This window comes from Neomonachus schauinslandi, chromosome 14 (assembly GCF_002201575.2).
Source record: "Neomonachus schauinslandi chromosome 14, ASM220157v2, whole genome shotgun sequence".
NCBI lineage: Eukaryota > Metazoa > Chordata > Mammalia > Carnivora > Phocidae > Neomonachus > Neomonachus schauinslandi.
In genome coordinates, this window is record NC_058416.1 from 40572475 (window position 1) to 40597954 (window position 25480).

Genomic DNA, 25480 nt, shown 5'->3' on the forward strand with positions numbered 1-25480 from the left:
CTCCCCGCCGAGCAAGGAGCCCGATGCGGGGCTCCATCCCAGGACCCTGGGATCATGACCTGAGCTGAAGGCAGACGCTTAACAACTGAGCCACCCAGGCGCCCCTAATACTTGTATTTTTGATTGGCGGGAATCAGCATCCATAACACTTGTGCTGTTCGAGGGTCAACTGTATTTTTTTGGGTAAATAATGTTTGCTCTATTAGACAGAAAACCTGGACCAGAATTGACTTGTGGTTCTTCTCTCCTATTTATAGAGGTCCTAATAGAGTCATCTCCTAAGTACTCTCTGATGACTGAGGAAGATTTTAAAAATTCAACATATAATAATAATAATTCCTGGAGGTTTTTCCCTTACCATTTGATTTGCATATTAGTCATTTAAAAATGAATGATAGAAACAATTTTAAAGATGAGATAATTGAGAAATAGTAAGGTATGCAGAGACAGAGCAGAATTCCTTCTTAGTCATTTGAGCTGTTAAAATTAAAAAGACGAAACAAAACCTTCTTACCTGAGGTGTCAATGCATTCAATTAGATTTGCATTATCAGGTGGTATGGGTGGTACACAGACAGTGGTCACATCCTAAAAGACAAGAAACATATCCCCATTTGTAGTGGCTCTTTTCTGTCTATCCTTATACAGTGGGTTTGTTCTCAAAATAGATGCAGATTCTAAAAGAATACTATTTACAAAACTTCTGAAATCCATTTAAAACCCACACTTCATTTTAGAAAGCCTTTCCTGGTTACTTCCATCTTATTTGGATGCACCTTTGACTTCTCTTCATTTTCCCCATGGGCTATCCCAGAATGAAGAATAGCCAGACTGTGCATGATCGCCAGCATCTTGGTTCATGGGCATAAGGCTGAGTCTCGGGGCCTACCAAAGGCCATTTCTTACAAGTTAGCACTTACTCCGGGAGGCAGCTGTGGGCCTTCCACTGCCCATGAGTGAATTGCTCCATCTGAACATTCGGGGACAGGCTCAAAGCCAGCTCCCCCGCCCGGGGCGCCTTCACAATCACAGCACAGCAACAGAAATGGGACCACTGTTGGTGAAAGGATAGGAATATTGGAATATTAACAGTGGAACCACATTAAAATAAAACAACTTGCTCTTTTATGATTAAATCTGAAACCCTAATATCATTGCATTGGCTTCAAAATTCTTAGGAAAGCTTCAGAAAACAAACTGAACAACGGTCAGATACCAAAATCAATGTGAGCTTCAGTATACTAGACTGCAATCCATTGTAATTTGTTATATGGTATTCAAATGGCAAATAGTATTATACCGTTAAAACAGATTAGTCTTTTCACTGTCATTTCTCTGGAAAATATTAAAGGAGACAAAAAGGAGAGCTGCAGAGGACAGGCAATATGTTTGAGTCTTTGTGTTCACTCCTGCATGCCTTTACTTTTTTTCCTTACACACATGCCTGCCTTTTTACTTTCAGCAGTAAAATCTTACTCATGCTTCGGGTGATTATTCCCTCTATTATTTTCCTCTACATGGATTTTTTTTTTTCTTGAAATTACTCCCGCACAAATAGAGAACATTACACTGCCTAACAATGTCTTTCTGTTAATCAGTTGGGTTTTCTTATTCACTTAAATATGTTTCTAGCACGGAGCCTTTTATATAATATAATCTTGGTAAATGATCCAGAATGAATGGACGGATGAAGGAAAGGATGTGTAAGTAGAAAATATGATGAAGGAAGGAAAGAAACAAGAAGGAAGCGAGGTAGAGAGGAAGGAACATAGTAAGGATAGTAATAAGGGAGGGATGGTAAGAGAGGGGAAAAAGGAAAGAAAGGAGGAAAAGTATCCTGTGTATTTTGCTTTCTTGAAGATTTGCTAGGCTTAGAGAAAGCTTTGAATCTAGAGGTATTTGACCCCAAATATATAATTTTTAAATCTTTATTAACTATGCTACCCAAAGGCAATCAACAATACAAAGAACAAGTTCAAAGTGAAAGTCATATATTACTTGCAGTAGAGATAATCAGCACCTGGGTAATTAAGTTACTTTTATAAAATACTTAATTCTAAAGTCTTAAAATGTTGGTTAATAATTAATATGGCTAAAAAAGTGAAATTAGAGAATGATGTCTTCTCATGTATTTTATGTTATATTCTGCAAGTTTGCTTTCTCTATGTAGCCGTTTCTGACTGTTCGGATCATCTCTGATTGTCTTCTTCACTCAAATAGCAATCCGAACCAGCCTGTTATGGCACTTTCCCATGGCACTGAAATTGAATGCAAATTTTTATTCTCCAATGCACTCTAAGGGGTCAAGCAGTTTGATTTTTTTCATCTTATAGACCCAACAGCAAACAGGCATTTCTTGATAAATGCACAAAATAAGATTTGGTAAAGTAGGGGCGCCTGGGTGGCTCAGTCGTTAAGCGTCTGCCTTCGGCTCAGGTCATGATCCCGGGGTCCTGGGATCGAGCCCCGCATCGGGCTCTCTGCTAGGCGGGAAGCCTGTTTCTCCCTCTCCCACTCCCCCTGCTTGTGTTCCTGCTCTCACTATGTCTCTCTCTGTCAAATAAATAAATAAAATCTTAAAAAAAAAAAAGATTTGGTAAAGTATATTTTATCAAAGGATCAGAAAGCTTATCTTCTCCCCATAGTTTCAGGGGAAGAGGGACACATATGAATAGAATTGTTAAAAGTACTTACATCCTAGGACCAAGAATCCCATGATGAGCAGTCCAATGCCGGCAGGACCAAAATGGACATTATCTGAAAGCTTTAATATTGGATTGATGGTTTCCCTTTTCTGGGTCACAGGGTCTTCATCGGTGGACATTTTGTCACCTGTGTCAGTAGTGGTACCACCTACGTTCGGATTTCCAGTGGTACTTCCACTAGTAGTCTCACCGCTTCCAGGACTGATGTCACCACCAGTAACGTTTCCATTGTTACCCCAGCCAGAATCTTGAAAAACAATATTAATTGTTCCAGTACAAGTTCTTTGAAGAGTATCTGCAACAAGATTCAAAACGGAAGAAATATTTAATGCATTCAATGCAGTACTCATCGAACATTTCAAAGCCACTGTTTTTGCATCAGTAACTTATTTCAGTGTCTTTATTTTCATCGATTCAGTAACTTCCCAAATCATCCCTTGTTTGTGACTCAGTTTTTAAATCAAACATTGATGAAGATTAGTGCTCCTGAGAGACCATCCCGTATGTTGAGAAGCATTAACAGTAAATGCCATGTTGTGTGTGCTGTCATTCACCTTAGATAAATAAATCAGTCCTATTCGGCATACTATTTAAATGAATGGAAGTTACTTGTATTTGTATTTTATATGCAGTAGTTAGTTGCTTTATTCTCTCTTAGATTACCTTGACAGGGATTCCTTCATCACATCTGCACTATCTACTTCCCGTAGGATTTGAATATACCATAATCTCTGATTAGGAACTGCTCAGTGCAGAAAACCCACAATACTGAAAGTTCAAGGTGTGATTTTTTTTTTCCCTCCTTCGGAGATAAGATTTCCAAAGTCTAGCATCCACTATACAGCTATTAGGTTAGAAATGTGTCATAACTCTGAGACTCTGGCTGGACATTGGTGATTATAATTTTTACTACAGTGTAGGAATGATGCTGATGGAACATTACCCTTTTCTGTAGCCCACTTACAATTATTTATATGTAGTTGTGTCTGAGGCAATTTTTAAAAATTCCATGATAAACTTTTCTCCTGCTCTCTTCCCCTTCCAATTTTATTGAGATACTATAAATGACATATAACATTGTATAAACACAGTGTGTCATTTTGATATACTTGTATATTGCAATAAGGTTTCCACCGTAGTGTTAGCTAACATCACCATCACCTCACATGACTACCATTTCTTTTTTGGGATGAGAAAATTTAAGATCCACTCTCTTAGGAACTTTTAAGTATGTAGCAACAGCACTGTCATTAATAATCACAAGGCAAGGCTCTGCAGTAGATCCCCAGAACTTAATTGTCTTGTGACTGGAAGTTTGTATTTTGGACCAACATCTCCCCATTTCCCCATCCCTTTGGTGGCCAGCCTAATTTTATTTTTGTTGGTTTGGAAAAGTAATATAAGCATGCTACTTCCACATTGTTCACACAAAGTTGTACATCAACTTTCCAAAAATTATGTAAAGTTAAGTTAACTTTGCTTCTGGACTAATTATTTGAAAGTAACTTCAGAATATTATTAAAAATTTTCATTTGTTGACATTAATAAGAACTAACATGGAATACCAGCACTCTTCTAAGTGCTTTACATGTAATAACTTCTTTAATATTTCTAAATCCCTAATGTTAGTGTCTCATTTTACAGAAGAAAAGGCTGAGGAATAAATGGGTTAAATGATTTCTCTAAAATCCCATAGCTACTAAGTGATGGTACAAGATACCAATCCAGTCTTGCTCCAGAGCTCATGGACTTGGCCACTGAGTTATACTGTCTCTCATATTATTTAAAATTTGATTCTATGGTTTTTTGCTGTTGTTGGGAAAGTGTTATCTCAAAATACAACAAATGAAACTTTAATTTCCGAGTGTATATATAATTTCCTCTAGTCAGGGAAAAAGTTAAATTGATTTCTTACCATCTATAGATAAAATTGTTCCTTGGTATTTTCCCCCAAGTATGTTATATTGTTCCACGGTAACTCTATTTCTCAAAGTAATTATGCCTGTTTTTGAGTCAACATTGAGTAGGTCAGTTGGATTATTTCCCATTACATATCTGTATTTGAAGAAACAGTATGAATTAATGTTAGCTTTCTAAAAGAGACAGAGAGACAGAGAAATTTTGATTATAAAACATGTTTCAAGTCAGTGGTTATAACCTCTGGATATCATTGTCAATTATTAGGGACTTTATTTTTTTTCAGGGCAGGTGCCTTCTGTTTGAGGACATTCAGAAATAGAAAAGGTTTAAATTTAAGAAAAATGAATTGCTGGCAGCCATTTCTGACGGAATGCTCTCTTATGCCCACTTGGATGTCAGAATAATCTTTGAATCTAGCAGTCTCATTTTCATTTGGTTTTGGTAGCATCAGAACTCTCCTGGAAGACCCAGATCCTGGGACCTCCTGGGCTGCTTCTAATTCTGAACTGTTCTCTTATCAAAGAAGTTACTTCTCCATAAACTCGGGGCTTCATTCGCTCCCTATTTTCACTCTCCCTCCCCATATACATGATGACTTCATAGGACTTCTTTGGATTTCCTTCTCATTTACGTATTTGTTAAACTCAAAAGACTAGAACTTCGAGAGGAGCAGAGTGAGGTGGAGAGTGGGATGGTCTGCCCTCCGTGAACTCACATCTGTGGAGTACAAGAGAGTTTATCAATATTAAATGCTGAGTAAAGTGAAGAGAGTAACTGAAATGAGCTAACTAATTCTATTTGATTTCAATCTGGGCACGTTTGCAATGGGAAAATCAGTCCATAAAATCTTCTAGGGGAATAACCGTGATATGTGGTAATCAGCTAATTGGCCAATAAAATACATAAATACACAAATGTCAAACTTTCAAGATCCAGTATTTTCCATATTTTACATCCTCACATTTTTTGCATTTTACTTTTTGCGCAACTGTTTTGTGTTTTCTTAAGGTCAAAGCTCTAAATTAAATAACAATTCAGTAGTTAGTGTTTTTTATGATTGAATGATAGTTTCAAAAATGTGAAAAATATTTTAGTTCAGATACTTAAAATTTCTAAAAAGAACATATATACTTCAGTTCAGCATATGGTAAAAATTATTTGGAAAATGTCAGTCTTACCTAACAGTTGTTGAAGCTTTACCTGTGTCCAAGTCAATAGCTATAAAGTCTCCCAGTTTATAATTCTGTCCCATGTTACTAGTTACTACATATGTCTTTGAACCTGGACGGAACACCGAACCTTCAATTACATTTAACACCGTCACAGTGATTGCAGTTGCTGTGAGTTTATATTGAGACATAATTGAATGGTGAAATTCAGCTTTATTTCTGACACCAAGACTAAGTTGCAGACTCTTCATATCTTCATAATCTAGGGGCTAGAAAATACAGAGTGAAATAGTTTTACTCTTAAAAAAAAAAAAACATTCTGGAAAAAAGACAGATCCTTTGATAATAGGCAAGAAAACTCTTACATCTCTTTCTTTAATTTAATTTAAATACATACAAATACACTCTCTATTCTTTATTTATCTTTAACGCAATATAAATGCATGAAAATATAGTAAGAAAAAAAATCCAACTGCCCTAAATCCTTAGTCAAAAAAGTTGAAAATATATGACATGAGTTTTAATTATCCATAAAACAAATTTAAAAACTTAAAATAATATAGATGTTCAAATCCATGCATTTTGTAGTGCAAAGACAGTTTATGTTAACTTCTGTCATTCCATTTTTCTCACAAAGTAGCTCTATTTATTACAAAGTATGGGCTGAATATATAGTAGGTTCAATCATTTGACAGGTTTTATCCATAAAGAACTATTTAGTAGAGGGCGCCTGGGTGGCTCAGTTGGTTAAGCGACTGCCTTCGGCTCAGGTCATGATCCTGGAGTCCCTGGATCGAGTCCCGCATCGGGCTCCCTACTTGGCAGGGAGCCTGCTTCTGCCTCTGACCCTCCCCCCTCTCATGTGCTCTCTCTCTCTCTCATTCTCTCTGTCTCAAATAAATAAATAAAATCTTTAAAAAAAAAAAAAGAACTATTTAGTAGAAATTTTACTCCTGTAAATGTGACTTCTTTCAATAAGCCCGGTAATAGTTGTATAAAAATAATAAAAATCCTTATTTTCTTCAACATATTCTGGAAAAAAATTATTTCAAGTAGCCATTTTCATTATGAAAGTTGGTGTCACTATCTACTACTTATGAAATTCACAAACAACTATGCATTTTGCCCATAAGTTCCAAATATATTTTTCTAAATTTTCACATGAGAGTAATTTAGATGACTCTCGATTCACACATCAAACTCTCCACTTAGTAAAACCTTCAATCTTGGCTCCAATGTTGGCTTTATTTGTAATTCCAAGAATGGCTATAAAATCATGTATACACATACCTCACACACGCACACACATAACAAAGGAATTAATATATGATGTCATGCTTGGGAGAAAAATCAACGTTACTCCCATTTTACCGATAGAGATGTTGAGGATAAATAGACTAATTTTTTAAAGTAATATCATAGTAAAAAAAATTAAAAAAATAAAGTAATATAGTAGTTTGGGGTGAAATAGATTAGGACTGTTTCCCCAGCATGGAATCATAGATAGGATAGTGATGACTATATGAACTTAATAGCTAGAGAAACCTACATTTGAATGTCAGCTGTACCACTTACGAGCTATCAGAACTTGAACGGATAATGTACTCTCTCTCAACTGCAGTGTATTAATCTACAGTATGGGCATATAACTTAATTTGCAGGGATGCTGTGAGGAATAAATGAAAGCATCTGCATTCTGCCTCAGTAAATGGAAGCTATAGGCATGGGGACACTTTATGAATAACTGAGGTAAATGATCACACATTCTTCTGGGAAGAGAATTCCTTAGAAGTCTATTTCCCAGGACTATTCTGAAGGAAGGAAATAGTTAAAAAAAGGGACTACATTTTACCATAAAGAATCCACGGGTCTTCTAACACAGGCTCAAACCTTCACTATTAGCTCCCTAAGAGTCACATTTTTTTTCCCCTCAAATCTTAGAGGAAATTCTACCTCTGGTACATGAAGTGGATCATTAATATAGTGGGGACATAGGAGAATTCTGTTGACTTGGACCAACTCTCTAGTATATTTATGTTCATAATAAGTCCTGGTCAGCAGCCAGAGGGAGATGGGAATGTGATAATCCTGTAATTACAGTAATTTAATTTTAATTTTATAAAAACACACCAGAGGACTAAACAACTTTTAATTTACATGAGAAATATTCTCAGTGCATAATAATTAATGTACAATGTTGGCAAAGACACATTTTTTAAAGCCGTGTGAAATCTGCTTAAAAAATATTCTTCAAGGGTGCCTGGGTGGCTCAGTGGGTTAAACGACGGCCTTGAACTCAGGTCATGATCCTGGAGTCCAGGGATCGAACCCTGCATCGGGCTCCCTGCTCAGCAGGGAGTCTGCTTCTCCCTCTGGCCCTCCCCCCTCTTATGCTCTCTCTCTCATTCTCAAATAAATAAATAAAATCTTTAAAAAAAAATAAAAAAGTATTCTTCAAACATCTAAAACAAAACCTTAAGCATAAAATAAGATTCATTTTTAGAAATGCTCTTAATTTATATGATCTGTGAAGGAATAGTGTATTAATAGAAGAGAGTTTCAAGTTTAATGCCTGTTTTCATAAAGTGATAATAAGCAGAAAAACTATTTAAAAACTCTATAATCATATATCATTTTAAAACATGGTAATTTTTATTCTTTCACCCCCCCCAATTTTGTGAATTGTTAACATTTTGAAAGAGACCGAGAAAACAAAATATTTAGGACAATTATACCATACCTTAATAACCTTTAAAATTCCCATATTTGTTCTTTCATTCATTTCTATGTCAAACCAACCTCCCTCATTTCCGGAGATAAAGAAAATTACTGCCATCCAGTTAGCTGAGTACTCTTCATCCAAATCGATTACTCTAATCTGGAGCAAATCTGAGTATAGAGCATTTTCTTGAACATTAATGGAATACTGAAACGAGAAGCAAACAAATCTTAACACTAATTGTGTGAGTGAGAGAAGAACTATCCTGGACTTACAAAGAATTTTAATAGTCATTCATTATTTAGAAATGAAATCTGTTTATAGGCTCATGCTTCACTGTCCAAATACATATATTTTTCCTAGGTATTATATAAACAAACACAAGACAAAGTACGTGTCTACATTTGGGTTGTATGTGACTAAAGATAACATGGACCTCTGTAAACAGAATTGTTTGAACAAATTTTAGAATGTAATGAATTGAAGTTATTAATTTCAAGGTCAAATACTTACGGAAGACAGTTCCATGTATGGGATGTTATCATTAACATCGAGGATTTTAATGTTGCACTCACACTCTGCTGACATACCATCTGCTCCACCATCTCGGTCTGAGCCTCTCACAGCAAGGGAATACTGGCTATATTGCTAAAAGCACACATTACAAAAAAATATCACAGTTGATCCACACAGTCCTTTTTCTGTCTCATGCAAAGTTCTTTTAAAATGTTGGCTCAACATTTACTTAAATCTATGATCAAGATGCAGTAACACAGAATATTGAAAATCCACAGATCTCACCTGAATCAATATGGCAGTTGCCACGTCTATTTCCTAAAATGTTTATCCAGCATCATTTAAAAGAAAGAACACATTTAAAGGCCTCATGCCTGATTATATGTCCAGGGGTTGAAAAAGTTTATAAAGGGTAAAGTGGACCAAAATGCTTAGGAGGAGAGAGATTAAGGTTTACCAAGTATTTATGACATGAAAATTCCATGCCGTAAATAATCAGCCATGGAATGTGCAAGAAAAATAAAGAGATAATGAATGGTTTATATTTCTGGGAGGTGGGGGTAGTGGGCTGAAGCAGTGGAGTTATTGATAATCTATCTTCTTGATTCTACTCGATGATGCTTAAATTTTTAGAAGTTGGCAAAAGCAATGAAGCCTTTCCCAGACACATGAATGCACGCATCCTCATTCAAAACTGTGGATATAATTTTAGAGGATTCATAGTTAGGAGTCATGTTGAGGTTTCTCCATGAACTCCAGGTTAAAAATAATCTGCTTTGGTGGCTTGCTAGTGACTTTACTTCCTTTAATTTTTAGAGCTCTTCGCCACTAAACCTCTTTTGACATTAAAGGACTCTCAGTGGGCCCTTTAAGGAAGTTTGAGCGAGAAAACGTTAATAGTCAGTTTCTTCTGATGGTTATTTTCAAACAAGTGCAAAAGGAGATATAGGTAACTTAGGAACTGATAGGATTTGGATCATTAAAGAGTGAAAATCATCTAATTTATTTTAAGCCTAGGAGTCATTAACAGGGGAATTGTCATTTCAAAGTAACTATAGTAATTAAAATAAAATTTAATTAAGTACAAATTCAAAAGTAAAACTTCTTCATTTATATCCTTAAAATACACACAGATCAGGTAAATCCTATCAGTATTTTTAAAATGAAAAAGTCGGTACTTTTATATTCAATGGGACCATATGTTATTAATAGAAACCATGCTGATTCTAACTTGCTAACAATCACTAATTATTTTCTTATTCGTAAATGAAAAGATTGGTCTAGATGTTACTCAGTTGCTATCCATCATTCTGATTCTGTGATACATTTCCCAAAGTAATCAGGGGACTGTCAGTAGGTGAGATATAGGAAGGAAAAAGAAGAATTCTGTTGTCAGATGAGCTTAGGGTATTCTGGGTTAAAGAAAGAGAAGCAAGTTTCTTAGCCTGTAAGAATTCTTGGAGTTTCTACCATGTTCATGCATTGTGACTTGCCAAGATGGGGCACATAATAACAATTGTTTCTTAAATCTATTTCAATATAGATCACACTTTTTTTTTTTTTGAAAAAGAGCTTTTGCCTCTGCCTTATGTATATTCTTGTGTACTTTCAGAATATAGTTTTCTTAAATTAAGGCAAATATTAAGTAGGATTGAATGAAAAATGACGGTTTAAAATGTATTTGAGGTTGGGTGCCTGGGTGGCTTAGTTGGTTAAGCGACTGCCTTCGGCTCAGGTCATGATCCTGGAGTCCCGGGATCGAGTCCCGCATCGGGCTCCCTGCTCGGCAGGGAGCCTGCTTCTCCCTCTGACCCTTCCCCCTCTCATGTGCTCTCTGTCTCTCTCATTCTCTCTGTCTCAAATAAATAAATAAAATCTTTAAAAAATAAATAAATAAAATAAAATAAAATGTATTTGAGGAATCCCTATTTTTTCATTCTGAAGGTATTTCTTATGTCATTACCATTATGTGAAAAGGTTATATAATTATAACATATTGTTTTCTTTTTCTTTGTTTCTTAGGTACTCTTGCTTTTAGAATCACATCCTTTGAAACTAACAAACCACTCAAAGAAAAAGAAAATTACCTCTCTGTCTAGAAAGTTATTCATTGTTCGAATTTCTCCAGTGTTTCTGTTGATAATAAACATTGGTGAATCAGAAGGTTCCTGTCTTATGATCTTGAAGGCTATTTTTGAGTTCAAATTATTTGGTTCATCTGCATCAGTAGCATTGAGTCTCATCACCAGTGTATCTAGAAATCAAGGAAAATTGGTTGTAAGTGGACAGTTTGCATTTTCGTTATAGGATAGTATACTGCTTTTCTAACAAGGTATTAGGGTTGGTTCGTCTGTATAATGTATGCGCTACGATTTCTCCTTTCTACTTCTTCAACATATCATTAGCTTAGCTCCTTTCTATACCTTTGCCTTGACAAAAATACCACATTTTATCAGGAACTTACACATTACTGATAGTTAGAAAATAAAGAAATGTTTTAACTCTGCCTTTCCTTTTCTTATTCTAGTATAATCCTTTTTTTTTTTTTAAGGCTGCCGTTGTGAAATAAAATGATATTAAAGCCAGACCAACTCTTTCACAACTATAGAACTTTCTAGCTCTATGACTTTGGCTTCAGTTTCCACATCTGTAAATGGGGACAATAACAGTACTGTCCTCACTGAGTTCATGAGAGACTTGATCAGTTTAATGAGAGAAAATCATAGAAAGTTCTGATTGACTGATATATACTCAATAAATGTGTATTATTGTTCTGTTTTGCACGGTCCCTGGTCAAGTGCTAGGTAACTATTAGGTTGAAAAAGGTGCTTGTTTAACTACATACTTTGTCTTATCCCTTATCTTTTCTGTGAATCTTATAAGCCATTTCGATGAAGGACACTGAAGAAGGAAAAGCTGCCAGTGTTCATAAACTAGAAATCTCTACACTCAACTCTGTTTCAAGCACAGTTGTCCTGTCTTTATTTTTTTTAAAGATTTTATTTATTTATTTGACAGAGAGAGACACAGCGAGAGAGGGAATACAAGCAGGGGGAGTGGGAGAGGGAGAAGCAGGCTTCCCGCCGAGCAGGGAGCCCGATGCGGGGCTCGATCCCAGGACCCTGGGATCATGACCTGAGCCGAAGGCAGACGCTTAACGACTGAGCCACCCAGGCGCCCCAGTTGTCCTGTCTTTAAACACAAATGCAACAGAGTATCTTCCTTCTCCCTCTCATTTTCTCTCTCAATCTCTGTGTGTGTTTGTGTAATTCATTTCAGCATTCTTTAAAAAATTTTTTCAGTAGGCATTTAATTATGGTACATTCATATAGTAAAATCCAATGCAGCTATTAAAAAGAATGAAGACATCTTCATTTCCTAATATGGAAAAATGTTAAAAATATATTTAAATAAAAATTTACATTATGGATTTGTATATAAAATATCTTCCCATTTGTTTCCAAAAGCATGTTTATATAATCATAAACATATGTATCTAAGTAACTAATGATGGTGTTTGCCTCTTAAGAATGGTACTAGGGAAAACAAAGAATGGATTTTTATTCCATTTTTACTTTCCATATTGTGTGAATTTTTACAACAAACATTTTTTAAAATGATATTTTAGAATGGATACCTATTCAAAATATAGGTATAGTATTAGTATTTTAATGAATAAAAGTAAAATGTGATGATTTTTGGAATTTATAAGAAATTATACCACTCAAAGGTTAAAAGTAACTATGGTAAGTTGAAATTTTGAATTCAAATGAGATATCATCTCTGCTATTTTTAATATATTTAGGACAATCTTCACCAGTGTGCTAGGCAGTTAATTCTCAAGTGACTGAATATTTGGCAGTTAAAATGTTGCCATTTACAGTAATCCACAAGGAGGACACTGTACCTTTAGATTGCCAAAACTCTTATAGGTAAATAGTCTATCTAGTTTCTAGGTTTTCTGGTACCTCTCAACTAACTCCACTTGAGACAATCAGCTTTCAATATGCATGGTGTACCAAACAGGATTAAGTTTATAGTACATTTCAAATACATAAAATTGGTAACTTGAGTAAAAAGCAAGCAAGACCTGTATTTATTTCATCATATATAAAAAGGGAAAACAATGCTTGTTTAGTGTTCGTTTATTGTCAACAAAAGCTCTTGAAGATTATGGTCATAAAATAGATCGCCTGGAAGTGATTTCTACTAATGACTTTAAAGTAGGTTTAAAAAAAAGGGTGGGGGGGGGCACCTGGGTGGCTCAGTCGGTTGGGGGTCTGGCCCTTGATTTTGGCTCAGGTCATGATCTCATGGGTCACGGGATAGAGCCACATGAAGGGCTCCACGCTCAGTGGGAAGTCTGCTTGAAAATTCTCTCTCTCTGCCTCTCCCCCCCTCTGCCACTCTCGCTCTTGCACTCTTTCTCTCTCTCTCTTAAATGAATAATAAAAAAAAAGTCAGTATGAACAGAAGTGGATGAGATTGTCCTTCAGAGCAGCCCGGCTGGGAGGCTAAATCTCCTTCCAGTACTCCTGCCACCACTGTACAAAGTATTTTGGGATTTCTCCTTAGGAATCTAAAAAAGAGCTGCTGTGTGAGTTACATGAGAAAATCTTTCCCATTTCTTTGGAGTTGCTCCATGGGTATGCCAGATTAGAGCTGCCGCCACAGTTGAAGGGAAAGCCGTTATGGAGACTTCTCATGCCTTTCTGTCCTGAATGCTTTTCTATACTTAATCTCTTACATTCATGATGAAGTAGTGCCTTCTTAGTTTGGCCTCTCATTGCTTGGCTAAGAGTGATCTGGAAGTCAGTATATTCTTGTTTACTTAATAAGATGGATTACTTACTTGCATTAGAATTTTCTTCTATTTGTCCTACAAAAGTAGACATAGAAAATAGCGGAGGGTTGTCATTTATATCCAAAACCCTGACTCTGAGCTCAAGAGGCCTCTCTAAATCTTGACCCAGTGAATTCAGAGCCCTGCAATAGATCTAGGAGAGAAGATAAGAATAATTATTTGGTGTCCAGATATTTATTAAGTTCTTACTTTGTTTGGGCACTATGCTAGGCACTGTGGGTAACCAAAAAAACTAAGACATATTATTTCCTACTAGAATGTAGGTACCAGAAGTACTTATAATCGATAAGGGGAGGCAAACACAAACTCAAAATACCATTTGAAAAAAAGTAACATGATAAGTTATTTAAAAGAAGAATAAAAATAGTATGACATCACAGGAGGATGTAATGATTGAGAAAGATCTTGAAAGAGAATTTCAGCAAGTGTAACTGGTATTTGGCAAGATGTTCCAAGCAAAGGGACTTATGTGAGGAAAGAAGCAGAGTAATGAAAATGCATTGTTTGAAATTAGGGGTGGGGGCTATTGGCTTTGAGGATGGGGTAAAGGAGAGTCACATGGGGGCTTCAAAGGAAGGTAATATTCATAAGCTAGGTGGTGACTATGTGGGTGTTCATATTATTATTGTTGTTGTTGTTATTATTATTTATATATGAAGTGTATATAAGTATAATGTATGCTGTTTTACCTGTGTAGTATATTCATATAAAAATGCATTGTGCTTCCAGAAAAGCTAATAGGTTGGCATGCTGACCTCGAGAGTTTGTTGTTAAACATTGTCAGAGGTAAGGCAGGAATACAGATTTGGAATAGAAGACTAAGGAATTAAAGTAGCTTAGGCAGTATGACTGAAAGCACAAGCATCCATTCCTATTTGAACATGTTTGGGGATGTGGATGGATGGGGTTTTAATTGAAGAGCCTACAAGATCAAGGAAGGTTTTTTGTATTTCCCTTTTATTTTAAGTATTAACAAGTGTTGACCATGATGATAAATGGAAATGGAAGCAGGCAAGGAGCAAGCAGAAAAGAGATGATAAAACAAAGTTGATAGAATAAGGCTCTTGAAGAAACGGGTGATTATGGAACAATGGATACCTCTTGAGGGTAAGCTGTGGGAAAAAGCAGAAAATTAATCCTGTTTTTGGATTTACGGCAGAACATTTCTGAACCAGGGGAGAGAGAATTGTGGGAGTGTGTGATGGAAGGCCTCAGACTTTTTAACGAAGTTGGTCATCATGTCAGCTGCTTAAAGTGGAAATGAAGTTTGAAGTTTTATCATGGCCGCTGTCAAGTATGGAGGTATGATTCAGTTAAAGATGGATTAGAGTATTTCCAAAGCACATTCTGAGCTCAGGTGAGCTGGAGCAATGTGGATTTATAATAAAGTATGTTTACTCAGAAGAGGCTCCCTTAGTGGCTCAAAAATCATTACTTGAGAGCTAAAGAGAACCAATATTCTCAGGTGAATTAAAGAAAAAGAAGTAAGAGTTAGGCCCTTGCCCTTCCAAACAGATATTCCAGCTTGCCACCAGGGACAGACTGAGGCTAATGTTTTTGCTAAGGCATTTCAGCAAGGCATTTCTCCTAATCTCTTCGTTTCTGTTGGGTCATGAGATGCTCATGAATTGAGACAACCAAAAATAATTTTGGGATTTCTGAAATCAAATCAAATATGATCCGAAGTTAAGGTATTCCAAAAATAATGTAAGCCTGAACATATATATTGACGTGGAGCCTACTTACAATGAAAAACGGGGTGACCTCTCGATCAACAATGGATGTGATATTAATTTCACCAGTTTTTTGATTAATGATGAAGATTCCATAAGGTGGCTGATCAATTCCTACTCCAGAGATGCGGTATGTAACTTGCTGGTTTGCAGCACAATCTGAGTGAATCTGCAGAGAGAGCGCAGGTGAAAATGTTACGGAGAGCAAATAAAAAGTGTTAGGTGTGATTAACAACAGCTACCTTTCTCGAGAACTGTCAAATGTAAGTACCTGTTATCTTTTGGGAAATGCTGGAAATAGTTATTTTTCTAGTTACAACTCTAGTATTTTCCATAATAACTAGCAATGTAATAAAAGAAATTCAATTTCTATTTCTACCAAATAAGAAAAAAAAATTATTATTATTATTTATTTATTTTTTTATTCTTTTTTTTTTTAAGATTTTATTTATTTATTTGAGAGAGAGAGAGAATGAGAGAGAGCACATGAGAGGGGGGAGGGTCAGAGGGAGAAGCAGACTCCCCGCCGAGCAGGGAGCCTGATGCGGGACTCGATCCAGGGACTCCAGGATCATGACCTGAGCCGAAGGCAGTCGCTTAACCAACTGAGCCACCCAGGCGCCCTATTTTTTTTATTCTTATGTTAATCCCCATACATTACATCATTAGTTTTAGATGAAGTGTTCCATGATTCATTGTTTGTGCATAACACCCAGTGCTCCATGCAGAATGTGCCCTCCTCAATACCCACCACCAGGCTAACCCATCCTCCCACCCCCCTCCCCTCTAGAACCCTGTTTGTTTTTCAGAGTCCATCGTCTCTCATGGTTTCTCTACCCCTCCGATTTCCCCCGCTTCATTCTTCCCCTCCCACTACCTTCTTCTTCTTCTTTTTTTTTCCTTAACATATATTGCATTATTTGTTTCAGAGGTACAGATCTGAGATTCAACAGTCTTGCACAATTCACAGCACTTACCAGAGCACATACCCTCCCCAGTGTCTATCACCCAGTCACCCCATCCCTCCCACCCCACCCCCCACTCCAGAAAAAATATTATTTTTAATAAATCCAGGACTAGGCAGTCATCATTCATTCATTCATTTATTCATTCATTCAACATTTACAATTGATCGTATTATTTTCCTGCTCTGTACTAGCCCTGGTGCTAGAGTAGGGAACTCCTTGCCCTCTTAAGGAGTTTACCAGTATTGTCATTATATAACTTTGATCTCCCGATCCAAAAATTTTTTAAAATGTAAAGTTTTAGAAGAAAATCTTAAGTAGATTTATGTAGTTGGCAAGAGTCATCTGACTCTGTGTAGAAGCCCTTAATTCTGAAAATGGGGAGGATGTATTATCAGAAAAGTAAGGAAATTGCCCCAAATAAGTGGTCTATAGAAGCTGGGATTCTTTCTTTGAAATGAAATATTGTATGACTCTAAGCAAATCTAACTGGGGAGTCTCTGTATATCTGTCTGAATGTGTGTGTATATTTGTGTATGTGTCTATGTATGTGTATATATATCTCTGTGTGGGGATGTATTTGTGAGTGTATGTGTGTGTGTTTGTACAAAGGAAGACAAAGGGAAATGAAAGGAAAAGAGTATGAAACAGGGTACATTGTGAATTCTTATTAAAAAAAGCCAAAAGTAGGAATTCAATTCTAGCAGGTGAAGGCAGAAAGAATACAGATTAAAATAGTCCCTCTGAGTGTGCTGTTAAATTCATTATTTAAATCACTATATTTATCTACCTAGAATTTGGGGTAAATTATGATCATGTGTATTTATTTTACCTATGAGATGCATCAGTGTTTAACTGTTTACCCCAGTGCCTAAATTTCTTAATTTATCCTTTTCATGGCTTCAGTTTTCATAATCTGAGTGACTATAGTTCTGTTTTGTATCATAACTTCTCAGTGAGTTATATTCATAAAATACTTAAGAGACATTCTTTCGATATTTAACACCATCCATTCTGTTTTTGTTTTTTAAGATTTTATTTATTTGACAGAGAAAGAGAGACAGCGAGAGAGGGAACACAAGCAGGGGGAGTGGGAGAGGGAGAAGCAGGCTCCCCGCTGAGCAAGGAGCCCGATGCGGGGCTCGATCCCAGGACCCTGGGATCATGACCTGAGCTGAAGGCAGACGCTTAACAACTGAGCCACCCAGGTGCCCCTCCATTCTGATTTTTGATTTTACACTTTGGTGTTGATACTTACTTTGGCGATTGGGTTCCTCTTTGAATTGTCTTCACCTTCACGACAGGCTGCAGCGAACTTGATCCATTCACGTTTTTGCCTCCTGATTGAATGCCACTTGATGGTGCCATTTTTGGTGTTGTAATCTCTTACCTTGAATGGGCACGATAAAATAGTGATATCTATTAACTTTTATTCATAATTCACATGCCACTGAAGGTTTTGAAGGAGAGGGTAATTGTAATATCAGAAAGAGAGGATGTTTAATTGGGAAAATTGGTGATTTTGATAATCTATTAATTTTAGCATAACATTATATTTTTACTTATAAGGATGAATTTTCTTTGGAAAATGTGTTGTTACTCCCAAACCATTTTCCTTGTTTTTAATTTGGAAAAGATAGATTTGCTGTATATTACCTGGATTCGAAATTCACTGTTAACTTCCACCACCACCTATAAAAAACAAAATAATAACAACAGTTAATTTTTATTGAGTGCTTTATAATTCATGTTATCCAATCATTTTAAAAAGTCAAATAAATCTTGTGAGTAATTAGAATTATTCTATCAGTCCGGATAGCAGATGGATCTGGCTTCTCTCTCAGGTCTAATGATGATGCTATGGATTCCTTTTCTTTTTGTCTTTACTTTTCAGTTATGCCCTTCTTTTTAATCACTTTTATTTTTTAACCTCTTTTTCATTCTTTGCCTATGCAGATACTTGTTATGATATGAACTAGGATATTGAACCCAGAGGGAGTGAGGGTTGGAAATTTAGGCTTTCTTTGTAAATCTTGTGCCTAAGGAGCTAGAGATACTCTGATGTTATTCAGTGATATTCAGTAGTAAGTTATGATACTTAAACTTCTGACTATAGTTCCAGGATCTGACTAGCCATCGACGGAAATAGAAAAAAAAGTGTTTTGGAGTGAAGAAAGGACATGAAACGGAAAATATCTGAAAAGTTCCAGAATATTTGCTCCTTCATATTCTAATTCTAAATGGAAGATTTTCTAGTATTTTTGAAAATCTTAAGATGATAGATTTACTTTGAAATATGAGAATAAAAAGTTCTAAAATAAAAGCAAATAATTTCCTCTGTAAAAATGAGTTCCTGCAGATATAAATGCATCCTTCTATAGTTCCATAGTAAGGAGAAGAAATTGTAGGCATGTAGGGACAAATTAGTGGGTAAGCAACTTCCATTAGTCTCTTCTCCAGCGTTAAACAATTTCCTTGCCCAACAAATGAGCTACTCAAGCAGAGGTCTGCCTTGTTCCAACTTGGCCTCAATCTTTACATACGATTTGTAGTGAAAGATCAGGATAATTTAAATTACTTTTCTCTAAAACCCAAAGGCATTTCTAAAAAGACAGACATCTATATATCAAGTTTAATATGTCAATATACTTAAGACAGAGTAAAATACCTATCTAAAAAATTAGGTGTAGGGGTGCCTGAGTGGCTCAGTTGTTAAGCATCTGCCTTCAGCTCAGGTCATGATCCCGGGGTCCTGGGATCGAGCCCTGTGGAGCCCTGCATCGGGGTCCCCTGTTCAGCGGGAAGCCTGCTTCTCCCTCTCCCACTCCCCCTGCTTGTGTTCCCTCTCTCGCTGTTTCTCTCTGTCAAATAAATAAATAAAATCTTTAAAAATAAAAAAATAAAAAATTAGGTGTAAATGTGAAGGTTAATTTGCATTTATTAAGTTTTAACTTGCACTTGGAGTCATTAAAGAAGGTGTAAATCCTTAGTTTTTATTTATCCCTAAATACAAAATTTTCAACTATTTGAATTTTTTCAGAATTGCAATGTATGAAAATTATTACAGACTTCTTCTGTATCACTGATAGAAGAAATTTTAGCTTGCATTTTAAAAATACTAATAAGAGTAATTTCAAAATATAGTAAGTTACTTTTTATAGTTTTAATCTCACCAATAGATAAAAATAAAATTTTGGTTTTCAAGTACATATTTTTCAAAAATTGTTATAATTGATAATTCAGGAAAATACGTATTTTTTGGTTAATAAGAGTAGTGTAAAGAGATTTTTTTATAGGAATTATATATTCATGGTATATATTTAATGTTTATTATTATTATCACTGTTACAATTCACTGAATAGTGACTAATTACTAGACAATGTATTTAGAGAAATCCATGCATTCAATCTTCACAAATACATGTGGTCAATACTATAATTTCATTATCTCCATTTTACAGATGAGGAAATTGAGTTTGGAATACTAATTTATGGCTAAATATTACCCAATACAATTCAGCCTAAATTTGTGCTTGTGGTATGGGTTTTACAATGAAATGCAAGATAGCCTATTCCAACTAAATTACTAATAAAATATACAGCGGAGAATTGACATTACAACTTTGAGAATTCAAGCCATTCTGATTTTAATCTCATCTCATATTAGCCTTACAATTAAGAATGTTCATGTATAACAACAACAACAACAACAACAACAGTAATAGGAATTCCAGGGGGAAAAGAAGTAGATGGCACAAATGGTTTGGATGAGTAACTGAAATGTTATTGTTGAGTCCCTCTTGGGTGCAGAATTAAGATAATGTTACTTCTTGCTACCTATGAACTCATGAGCACTCTCTCCTCTCATTTGTGGGTGTGGAATGGGGGTGTGGGGATACCTTCTTTGTCTATTTGGAAGCCATTTCTTCATAGCTACAGAGTTGTGTAGGCATCTGTTATCTGTCTTGCACTTCCCTTCTGCACTGAAGTGTCAGAGCCTACTGTTTGTTGTGGAGAACTATGTCAGATGACTAATAAACCTTCCAACTTTATGAAGCTGGGTCATTCTTTTTCCCATGAGAGGCAATTTAGGCAGAAGACCAAGTCAGTTTCACCATAGTGTCAGTCTCCCAATTGAATTAGTAATTAAAAAACTGCCAAGTCTGCTTAAAAATATGTTGTGTTGACGTAGCCTTATTGTCTTTTGCTCAGAGTCTAGAATAAACGGTGAAACAAAGTCACTCTTGGACTTTCAAAGGCAAAATAATGAGATAAAAAGAGTATTTGGTAGAGTCAGAAAGCTTTCAATGTACTTCCTAAGTTCTCAAGCCTTAGTTTTCTCATTTGTAAAATGACAGGGGTAAACTGAATTATATACAGCTACCTTTCCAATTCTAACACCAAATCCCTGTGGGCAGGAGGAAAATATCAAAGTTACTTGATCATGGACAAGGCATGATAAAATTGTGGGTTTACAAGATTACTCTCACCACAGGTTGTGGGAAGAGGCAGGATTATAGGCCATGAGTAGTGGAGTGTTCCACATCGAAACAGATCAGAGATAAGGCAGAGAAGAAGGGGAGCAGTAGTAGTGGTAACAGACCAGGAAGATCAAGGGAGAGATTCCACACAACTGAAACTGATGGGGCTTGAGAACAAGCAGGACATGGGAGTCAAGAGAAGGAAGAATCTCAAGTGATGGCAGTTTCAAACTAAGAGATGAGATTTAGCAGGTTAGAACACATTGACTTTGAGATGCTACAGAAATGGCCAGGTGAAGGTACTTAGCAATTTGAAATATGTGTCAGCACCATGAACAATAGTTCAGTCCTCATACACAGATTTGAGGGACATCTGCTCAGGTAGAACAGTTTAAATCATGGGAGAATTTGAAAACCCTAAAGTAGGGAATACAACAAAGAAACAGCCTGTGGCTGAGCATGAAACTAGGGGAATTCCTACAGTGATAGAATAAAGAACAATGACAGAAACAAGCAACAAAGAAAAAGAGAAAAGAAATAGCCAAAGAAATGGGAAGACAACATAATGCAATATTACAGATGTCAAAGGAAGGGAGAACTGAAAGAGAGATGGGATGGGAACAAGTGTCAGATGACATAAAATACTTGAGTAGAGTGAATCCTGAGGTTTCCTGTGACCTTCAGGAGAATCCTTTCAGTTCCATGGAATGAGTCCTTCCTGACTGAAAGGGATTGGTGAATAAAATGGAGGGGGAAAGGACATAAAGATGGCCACCTTTCCAGGAAATTTGATTGTAAAAGGAAACAAAGATGGAATGGTAGAATGAGATCTGGCATACAAGGAAATATTCTGGGAGAGAGAGACATGGATTTTTGAAGGCGAAGAAAGAAGAAAGTAGGAGATTTTGATTAGAAAGAGAGGTTCAAAAAGAAAGTATTTGGTGGAAGTGTGATGGAGAGAGCAGAAGGGAATAGGCAGAAAGAAAAGACTCTGAAGACAGAGGGTGAGGAAGAGAGGAAGGATGGAGATTAAAATCAATAGGCCATGAGAGGTAGTTGAAGGACATCGTTCGATTGATTTAGACCTTGTCTGTAGAGTAAAGATAAGGTTATTTTCTGTCAAGCAGGGGAGCAGTTTGGATTCCTAAATGAGTTGAAAATATGTACTGTGGAGGCTCGTGATGGAGATTCACTTAGAAATGAATACAGGCATTATTAGGCTGAGTATATCTCATCTCTCTTGCCTACTGGGTATGTCCCTCTGTGCCTCCGTTTCCTCGGCTGTTTATGAGACTAAAGCCCTTTCTAATTCAAAAATTCTAAAAAACAAGTGGATATAATTCACTTGAAGTGCATCCTCAGTGAGTCCGCCCTTCATTTCTATTTGAAGAGCAAATCCACATATAAAAAACTTAAAAAGTCACAAGACACATGCTAATTTCAATGATTCTCTAATTATATTCATTTTTAGGTTTTTTTTTTCCTTTGATACTGAGGTTTACATTTCTTTGCAAATAATAAAATGGTCTTAAAAGTAATAAGTAATTTCAATGAGGAAAACCTCTTGTATATACTAATTGGGAGTTGGTTTTCCATAGCCACTCGCTGGTTGTTAAGCATCAAATGCTGACGTATTTGATAACTGTATTTTACATCACAAGGATGAACTTGAGACCGAGCCAAAATATAACAATTTGCTTCTTTTTAAAACCTTTTTGTCTTTGTATTACTATCAGTTTGGAGTTGACAACATCTCGATAGGTTGATTTTTCTTATTTGCTCATTGGTTTATTTATTTATTTGACAAAAATATGTATTGAATGTATATTATGTGGAATAAAGACCAGATTAAAGGGCTTAAGCTCTAAAAAATACTATGGTAAACTTAGATGAAATGTAAAGTAAATATAATAAAACACCATAAAAATAAGTGTTAAGGAAATTCAACCTGATTATTTCTATGTTTAATTCCTTGATGATTTTTTGGAACGTGTAGGGGAAGAGAAATATAAACTCTCCCCAAATTGCCTTCTGATGCCCCAACTTTGTGTGATTAAACATCTATTGAGCAATCTTGCACTGGTGCAAGGGACTACGAAAGATACAAAAGTGATTCAGACACAGAATCTGTCCTCAAATAACTTACAGTCAAGTAGTTTTATGAGCAACCAGCAGCCATTAATTTGTGGAGATGTGGCTTTTCATTAGACAAGTGTATAGGTTTGCACCCTATTCTCAAAGACCAATAGAGAATATAGATCAGTGGCCAATGGCATTTAAACTACTTCGACCTGCCTAAGTCCTTTAAAGGAATTTGCGTGGCAAGCATAACCAGCAAGAGTGGCATGTCCCAGCACTCTGTAGGGCATTCCCTCATGGACAGAAGCATAATGAGTAACTGCAATGCCGAGCATGCTTTCTGCTTATTTGTTAGGCAATACCTGTTAGGACATGGGGATACTAGGCACCAATGTCCTTCAAGAATGTATAGTGGAGAAAGAGTTACCTGAAATTAAGGGCTCTGGGTATAGACAAGAGTGTTTTCTTTTTTACACTCATAAGCCTTGTTAAATAGGTGAATCTTGTCCCTTAGGGGCCAAGCCTTCAAATTTATCGAGACAGCATTTCTCAGTGGTTTAGGTTTTTCTATTACCTAAATCAGGCATCGCAAAATGTTTTACTCTGTGGCAACTCAAACCAATTAAATGATGGTAAATTTGTAGTCCCTGTTTTCACAAAGGTGCAAGAAGATGCTGATCCTAAATCTTCAGTGAAATAAAGCTTTTAAGAATACATGTAATGGAAATGATTTTCCTTAAATACAAATTGTAAATTTTGCTGGAACAGGTGAACAGAAATAGTAACATTTTCTATAAAATATTTTACTGACGTACTATTATCTATAATAAATATTACTATAATATATGCACAGGAAAGCATAAAAAATCCTCTCTTTTGCTAGTCTTCTGTTTGGTCTGTATTAGTTTTTAGTCCTCTTGCTTCTCTTGCATCAATGAACACGATTATGGGAATTTAAGATGTCTGGTTCAAGTAAGTTGGTGAACTATGTAATGAAGTATGTATTTTTTCTGTGTATTTTAGTCTGAATGCTGAGAAATATTTTGAAACCTCCTGCTTCTATCCTAAATTATTTCAGCTAAGTCAAATTGTGGAGCTGGTTTATCGGGTGGTCAGAGGTTTTCTTTTGAAAGGAAATATTAGGGGCGCCTGGGTGGCTCAGTGTTAAGCGTTTGCCTTCAGCTCAGGTCATGATCCCAGGGTCCTGGGATCGAGCCCCGCATCAGGCTCCCTGCTCTGCGGGAAGCCTGTTTCTCCCTCTCCCTCTCCCCTGCTTGTGATCCTGCTCTCACTGTGTCTCTCTCTGTCAAATAAATAAATAAAATCTTTAAAAAAAAAAAAAAGAAAGGAAATATTAACCATGGAAAGAGCAGAAGCTAAGCTGGTATGATAAACTGTACAAATTGGATTATTCTTGGAAATCAGTAAAGACAGGTTTACTTGTTCTTTTAAGATAAGCTGCAGAAGTTAACCTATAAAGAAAAAAACACCTTGAGTTTGTATTGATTTGTGTTGACTAATTGAATCTGGCAAAGTTGCAAGTAATTTTCAGAAATCATTAGAACTATAAAAATTCTACTGCTTCTGTTTGCTTTCCTACAGTGGCCTGGCCATACATTATCTCACTGTCACAACCATTCACAGAAATTTCTTGTGTATGGTACCTAGGTGACATTGTTCTCTGGTCTAGAATACATTCCACATCCCCCCTCCCCAATACACTAATTTCATGGAGACAGAAAAGAAAGGAAAATAAATGAGCGGTCAATAACATTTCTTTGGCTTGCAGTGTTATAACAGGTATAAGCTCTTGTCTCTCTAGGAGGCTTGTCTAAAAATGAAATAGTCCTGTGACCATCTTGCTTGTTTTGAGAGCAGATTCTTCTGCTTTATTCTCCCTGATCTAATTCACTAGTCTGACCACGGCCTAAAACTTTCAGGTATATTAAGCAGACTATACAACATACATGTAAATAGTTGGCTTCTCAGCTCTCAAATGGATTTGCATGAAAGATATTACCAGTTTAAATGTCTTAAAGGTCTTTAAAATAGTCCAAGTATGCTCCCTAATGTAGATTTTCACTTATTATAGACTTTGAGCAGAGAAGAATAAAGACTTTACATAGATTTCTTTTCTTTTCTTTTTTTTTTTTTTTGGTAAAAGCAAACATTCATAGTGAGACTAGCAGAAAGGTAAGTGGAAGAGCTTTCTATAGTGGTAGTTAATTTTCAGGGAAAAATATTTTATTTTATTTTTTTAAAGATTCTATTTGTTTATTTGAGAGAGAGAGAGAACGAGAGAGTGAGTGAGCATGAGAGCATGAGCAGGG

The 25480-nt window shown here is 36.1% G+C and overlaps 1 protein-coding gene across 1 annotated transcript in view; it reads right to left on the reverse strand.

Moving 5' to 3' along the window:
* The window catches only part of DSG1 (desmoglein 1), a 35948-nt gene that overhangs the window by 8035 nt on the left and 2433 nt on the right, over positions 1-25480 (reverse strand). The window contains exons 2-13 of the mRNA XM_021686079.2: positions 18247-18282; positions 17849-17980; positions 15639-15794; positions 13881-14025; positions 11116-11282; positions 9026-9160; positions 8534-8719; positions 5803-6062; positions 4620-4759; positions 2694-2999; positions 920-1053; positions 515-587 (exon numbers count right to left, since the gene is read on the reverse strand). Coding sequence (XP_021541754.1) covers positions 515-587; positions 920-1053; positions 2694-2999; positions 4620-4759; positions 5803-6062; positions 8534-8719; positions 9026-9160; positions 11116-11282; positions 13881-14025; positions 15639-15794; positions 17849-17980; positions 18247-18282 — 1870 coding nt within the window. The remainder of the gene's footprint in view (positions 1-514; positions 588-919; positions 1054-2693; positions 3000-4619; positions 4760-5802; positions 6063-8533; positions 8720-9025; positions 9161-11115; positions 11283-13880; positions 14026-15638; positions 15795-17848; positions 17981-18246; positions 18283-25480) is intronic.